The 6,485-nt window shown below is 42.5% G+C and overlaps 1 protein-coding gene across 11 annotated transcripts in view; it reads right to left on the reverse strand.

The window, feature by feature from the left end:
• The window catches only part of lmo3 (LIM domain only 3), a 70,792-nt gene extending 65,006 nt beyond the window's left edge, over positions 1–5,786 (reverse strand). The window contains exons 1-2 of one of the 11 annotated variants that reach the window (XM_048553681.2): positions 5,132–5,786; positions 290–503 (exon numbers count right to left, since the gene is read on the reverse strand). In XM_048553681.2, the coding sequence (XP_048409638.1) occupies positions 290–495 (206 nt within the window). In that variant the 5' untranslated portion in view covers positions 496–503; positions 5,132–5,786. Of the gene's footprint in view, positions 1–289; positions 504–695; positions 810–1,064; positions 1,259–1,484; positions 1,507–2,397; positions 2,707–3,067; positions 3,277–3,309; positions 3,634–3,697; positions 4,051–4,261; positions 4,372–5,131 lie in introns of those variants that run through there. The other 10 variants (XM_048553674.2, XM_048553680.2, XM_048553682.2 and 7 more) reach the window with 10 other exon arrangements.
• Between the last annotated feature and the right edge of the window lie 699 nt (positions 5,787–6,485).

The raw sequence follows: 6,485 nt of genomic DNA on the forward strand, positions 1-6,485 counted from the left end.
AACAGGCGACATATCAAAGACTTTCCTCACCCAGCGAGAGAGTGTCCAAGGCCGCGCGTTTTGACTGCATCAAAAGGTCATCCACCGCCCCCCACCCCCCGGACAAATACCTCAACATCATTCCACAAACTCTTTGCACCATGCTGACAAAACATTTATTTTTTTGTTCTTGGAATAGTAAATAATGAAATACACGCTTAAAAATTGGCCAGCTCGGCCGTGAAAGTTTCCCCTGTCTCAGCTCTCCCCCCCCCCCCCCCCAACCACCAAACCCCCTCGCTAGCCCTACCTCAGGTAGTCTCTGCGACAGAGGATGAGGTTCGCCTTGGTGTACAGAGTTGAGCCCACCTCTCCCAGGCGGCAGTCACAGCAGGCACATTTCAGACAGTCCTCATGCCAGTACTTATCCAGCGCCTTCAGGAGGTAACGGTCTTTAATCTTCCGGTTGCAGCCAGCACAACCCTTCGGCTTGGTGTCTGGCTGAGCTGAGAGCATTTGTATACCTACAGAAAGGAAAAGTGGGGAGGGGAATGAGAAGAGCAGGACACACAAAAAAAACCAACACAACACCACCAGGTCAGTGAATGACTGTGTCCTATTCCTGCACAGTATTCGGTTGCTCGCGTTAAGCTAAATCATGAGTACTCAGTTTCTAGCTGGGCTGTGTGAAGTGCGACAAAAAATGACAACATTACTGCTCCAACTGCCGTCTCCGGTGTTCAGGCTGGGGAGGCTTGTTGAGAAGCGGCAGCGCCTGGTTATATGCGATGGTAACTGGACAGTGTCACCCTTCCCTGGTGGAAGAGATGATGCACATCCATATGGCAGACCAGGAGACGCAAACAACCTCCTCTCAGAGCCAGCAACGAGACTTTAATCCGTTATTTACAATCAAATGGTATTTCCAACAAGTCAAACTTTCTCCATTTCACACCGCCCCGAGCCCAGTTCCGCAGCCTGATGATACAGCTGAAGATAGCGCCCCTTCCACCCAAGTACTGGTCAGTTCACTTAAGTTGAAACGATTTTGTTTTTGGTACCATTTGGTGGTTTAATGGACTAACCTCGTGTGCCCACAGTTGGAAATATCCTCCCCAGTTCACACAGATCTCAATAGTACCAAAAGTCCATTATATTGGAGGAATTAAAAAAGCCTCTTTTTTAAAAAAGGGAAGAGAATTTTTAGATCAAAACAGCAATTACTGCCTTTAATTTTCGATAGCTTCTCAGACATACACATCCATTTGATGGAAACCTAGATTTAGAAGTGAGAGTTTGGGCATGGTCCACAGTGTTTACATTTCTTAATGATCTCAGTCCATTTAAATAGCGCTCACTCCAATTGCTAAGATTTTATTGTAAACAGACCTCACCATCACCTTCTTCTGCTCTTTTACCCTAATGGCACTTAATTCTCTTCCCCCCCGCCAAAAAAAACAAAACCGAGCTAGACCAGAGGGGAGGAGCAGGGACTAACTCATTACCATGCTCAAGATTAGTAAGACTTTCACTTCCGTGGAATATGTTGCGCTCCATTGTTTTGTTTTAAAAAGAGAACAGATTCCTAAACCGATCCTTAACTCATTTGTCCCTGGGGAGGGGAGGGCAGAGAGAGAGAGAGAGAGAGAGAGAGAGAGACAGACACAGAGACTGAGGGAAAGATTTGGCAAATTGGAAGTTTTTGGTCCCGCTTAATAAAAAAAAGGTGGTAAATGAGAAGGAGAGAATTTTGCCAACACTGTTTCATTATATCATTGATGGATGGCAAACAAAAGATTTTTGAGGGGTGGGTGAATAATAAACGTTGGAATCAATCTTAAAGCCGTTTCTTTCTCTCTCGCTCCTGGTTCAATGGGTCCAGAGCGCCCCTGCGGATAACCACCCTCCGGAATTACAATGCAAATAAATGTCCCCAGTTCAGGCTTTTTTTAAAAAAAGCTATTTCTTTATAAAGAACTGGAGCTCGGAACCAATTTGATTCCCACTCCCTTCTTAGATGTAGCTGTAAGGCTGAAGAGATACTGACATTTTTCCACTCTTATCAGTTTAATTACAGTTTCCATGGCAGCAAAGTGCTGGTGCTTGGCAAAGGCCAATGAGATTTTGCGACGGCCACCCCAATTTCTGATGCAGCCAGCATACAAAACACACAGTAAAGAGAAAAGCCCACTCTCATCGCTAACATGCTCAATTTAATGTCTTTTTCTCCCCCCCTTTCTCTACCCCGCGAGAAGAATGGTTTGAATAATGCGAAGAGAGCCATTTACAGATGACAACACTTTTGACAGAAAAAAGGAATCCTTCAGAAAGCACTAAAATAAAAAATCATGCAAGTCACAGAAGGCGTCACGCTGCTTGTATAGGTGGAAAAGGCAGAGAGATTCTTATTCCACAAACCTCTGAAGAACTCGGCTTTGTGCAGAATCGCAGACACACACACATACAATAGCATCGAGAATCACGTTCGCCGCCTTACCATAAAATAACTTTCCTCCCCTTTTTTGCATCGGTGTGTGTACGTTTTTTTTTAGAAGAGGGGGAGGGGGGGGGTGCTTGGTAGGGTGACCAGGTCTCTAGCAGTTTCTTGCTGGAAGAGCCGGTTCCTTCCCCGTCAGGGTGAACTGGCGACGATGAGCGAGTACACCGAGCCAGGTCATTGTTGACACCGACAAAGACACACGCTTTACAAACGTACCGCACGTTTCCAATCATCAGCCTGACACTTCGAGGCAGTTAGTGTGAATGCGGAATGACAGCCCCACACTTTTTTGGTAGGGGGTGGGGGAAGGAATTTACTTGTAACCCCCCCCCCCTTGCAGTGGCAAGAGCTCCCCCACACAAAAAAAAAACTTTTTGTATTTTTTTTCCATTAACAAGAATCCCAGAAAATATCTAACCAGAGGAAACTTACCTTAGCCTCAAAAAAACAAATAAGTCCCCTACAGAAGGGCGCAGTGACAACGCAGAAAGTTCAAATCATTCAGAAATATAAAACGCACACTCTACAAAAGCAAAACACAGCCCAGAGTAGCCGGGAAATAGCCAGAGGGATACTCTTTCCACTTACCGTCTCTATTCAACATGAAAAAGAAACCCTCTCCAAAATATGTTCAGAATACAGCGTGTACTTTCTTCCAACGCAAGGTCAACACACGGAATGCACTTGAATCGTTAAAAGAAAGTTTTAAAGATAATGAGATCCCCAAGGAACTGCCAGTAATCGAGTTGATCACAACGGAGCTACAGGTGTTCCGTCTGGGTATCTGCAGTGTAACCTTTCCCTGCGACGAATGATGGAGGACAACTTACCTATCAGCTTATAAGAATTGTCCTAAACGAATTCAGCCTCATCATCTGCAAATTCAATCCTTCGCCAGCGAGACACACAATGCAGTAAAAGGTCATTCAATTATTAGCGAGGTAGCGCGGCTGCCGCCACACACACACACAGACGCGCACACACACACTCGACAAGGCACACGGCAGCGCTCCCCCAGACTTCGATATTACCACACGCACACACTCTGCTGTCGACCCAAGTCCAGCTATAGCCCTGGGATGAATCCTGTCTCAATGGCTAATTTCCCCATGGTGAAAATTTAGGAACAGCCGCAAGCTTTTGGTTAGTCAGAACCACACACACACACACAAGCCGTTCTCAGGGAGGGGTGTGTATAAAAAAAGCTAGAAAACCAACCTCTTGAGTGCGTCCAGTTTCAGAGACTGCGGATTAATGAGAGCTTTCTTATTGATTTAACCGTTTCACAAAAAAAGTGTAGTAGAGCCGAGTTGTGGTTCCCCCTCCCCGTTTCACAAAAAAACCTTCTCTACTGTTTAGCCCTTTACAACTATGAGATATCAACGCCTTTTGTTAGCCAATACATGCACACATACAGAGCAGCGAGTGAGACAAAATCAAAACAAATAGAACAGCTAATGAGGACAATTAAATTAATTATGTTCAAGGAGATGAGTTTTTTTTTAAAAATCTGTATGATCTGCTATCCCTCGTTTGCAAGGACTGCTCTGTAATTCATGGCAAATGATTAGGGCATCTATGCAAATCTTTGTTTAAATCATTCAACTAATTAAATGATAGGATTATTCTTCTGCCTACAGTGACATCATTTCCCAGTAATTAGTACTCTATTTAGACTGTAGCAATAGATTCTTAATAGCACCAGCGAGTTGCAGACGTTTAACCATTTTCTCACGCGTCTGAGAAACTGTCCAAAACCCCGGTTCTATATTGTACTTTTACCTCCTCGGAGGTGAATAATACGCCCCAACTTCATTTGAAGAGAAAACACATAGGAATCAATAGTTAACATTCAGCTCCATGCTACTCATTTCTCTCATTCCCACCCCCACCCACTACACAAAATGTAATGATAATAAGATGGGTCATAAAATGCTCCTCTTTTCATTATGACTGATGAAATGCATTAAAACTGACAGGGTATTACCTGACAGTAATTAGGTTTTGTCATGAATTAAATTATTTGAATGCGGACTATCTTCCCAATCGTGCAATTTTCAGGGAATTTTTTAAGTCAGAAGAGACAGAAAATAGCATTTCCCCCCTCTCTTCATAATCATATGAATTATTCACAGAATCATCACAAACCATACAGTTGAAGAGGCCCACCACTTAGTGCATTGCACAGATGTGATCAGCAGTGATGACTAGCAATGAAATACTAGGGGACACACACGCACAGTGATTTGGTGAACAAGAGGTGGAATTTAATCATCAATTGATATTCACATATTAAAAAAACAAACACTAATTCATAATCTCCACAAAATCCTCCCTTCTTTTCATTTTCAAACATAAATTTTTGCATTTACTCCCTCTGTCAAGCCAGAAGGGAGTTTTAATGTAGGCGAGCATTTTCTTTCACTGTGGGCAAATTAAGTGCTAAATTGAAAACTCTCAAGAAACCCCTTTTAAAAAGAACTAAAACAAAGTAGCTATTTCTTATATTTAAAAAAAATGTTCCAGCCCAAACTGATTCTCAAAAATATATTGCAACCTTTCCATTCATCAACTAAGGCAGTTTATCCCCTATTTCACAAGCACCCTTTAAAATCAAATTCAACACAGAAGACTGTAATAGATAGAACTCACCTTATTTCAAACCACTGCTGAGCAGGTTTCAAAGAAAAAGATCCGTCAAGTTTTCACTTTTTTAAAAAACTGCTTTGCACTAATGCGTTGTTTTGAGTTCTTTCCTTTTCCTCAAAAGGAGATCAAACAGAAATCCTATATTCACAAATAGAAACACTAAACAGTGTTGTTGAGGCAAGAATTAAGTGTTAGGCTGTTTCTTCCTCTTCTGAAAATAAAACTCTGATTCCGGGGAAGACAGAGAGAGAGCAAATTTCTTTTCATGGGGATGATGGCAGAACCAGTTAGTTGTTCCTTCTAACCGCGACAGCAGGGATGAAAGGGCCACCTGTCTCTCTCTTCTCAAGCTGAGCACAAAACCTGAGTGGGCCAGCTTCTTTTCCTCCAGTATTTAAGCACCTCACCAGGTCCCTAGTTAGCAGCTTCCTTCAGCTCATCCAAGAAGCTGACAAGTACTGTTAGAGGAGGCTGTACATGTTGCTCTAATGGACCTCATTAAGTTCTACTTACAGATGTTCTCTTAACATAATTGATCTGTGGTGAGTTGAGAGGACTGAAACTTATTCCCCAGCCCCCAATTACGGTTGGGTAATTAGATCCCCAACCTCCAATTTTTCACATTCACCCTTCTAACATTCCAAAATATCAAAGTATCTCTTTCTCACAAAGCCCCCCTTACTGGACTCCACTCGCTCATAGTATTGACAGTTAGATCTGCTAACCTTTGTAGTGACGCCAGATTTAATAGCACATTCAGTTCACTGACAGAGCTCCGTCTTTTTTTCCTCTCCCCCTTTGCTTCCTTTTTATTCTACTCTGATAACAAAGGGGAAGAGAAACTAACTTTGTATGGTTTGTACTTTTTGATAAAAGCTACTAATGATCAGCCGTGGCAGGGGAAATTCTGTTTTAATGTCTTTTTTCAAAATCTGTTTTAATTCCTCAGATAGGAACTTTAAGGAGCAATGAAGGAGAGAGGTGCTGCTCTGAAACAGTGAGGGAAAAATACTGCACACCTGGGACAGATGAAGCCAAACTACTGCTTTTATAATGCCAATCAGCAACGCTGTTATCATCCTGCTAATTAGGAAAGCAGCCTAAAACAGAGAGCACTTTGGGAAATGGTAATACTATGGTTTTGCACTTAAAAGGGTAGAAATTTCCTGTACTGTAGAATTGTGGATTGGCTTTGACAATCCTTTAACTAATGGATAAGGTTTACTGTGCACTTCTCCTCTGAAACAAAGAATTTGCCAAAGGAACTTTGATGGTCTCGAGGGAGTCAAAGGTCACATCACATCACAAAATTGGTGGAATGAATTTTCGAGATGAGGGAAACAAATTCTATACACAC

The sequence above is a fragment of the Stegostoma tigrinum genome, chromosome 25, assembly GCF_030684315.1.
Source record: "Stegostoma tigrinum isolate sSteTig4 chromosome 25, sSteTig4.hap1, whole genome shotgun sequence".
Taxonomy (NCBI): Eukaryota; Metazoa; Chordata; class Chondrichthyes; order Orectolobiformes; family Stegostomatidae; genus Stegostoma; species Stegostoma tigrinum.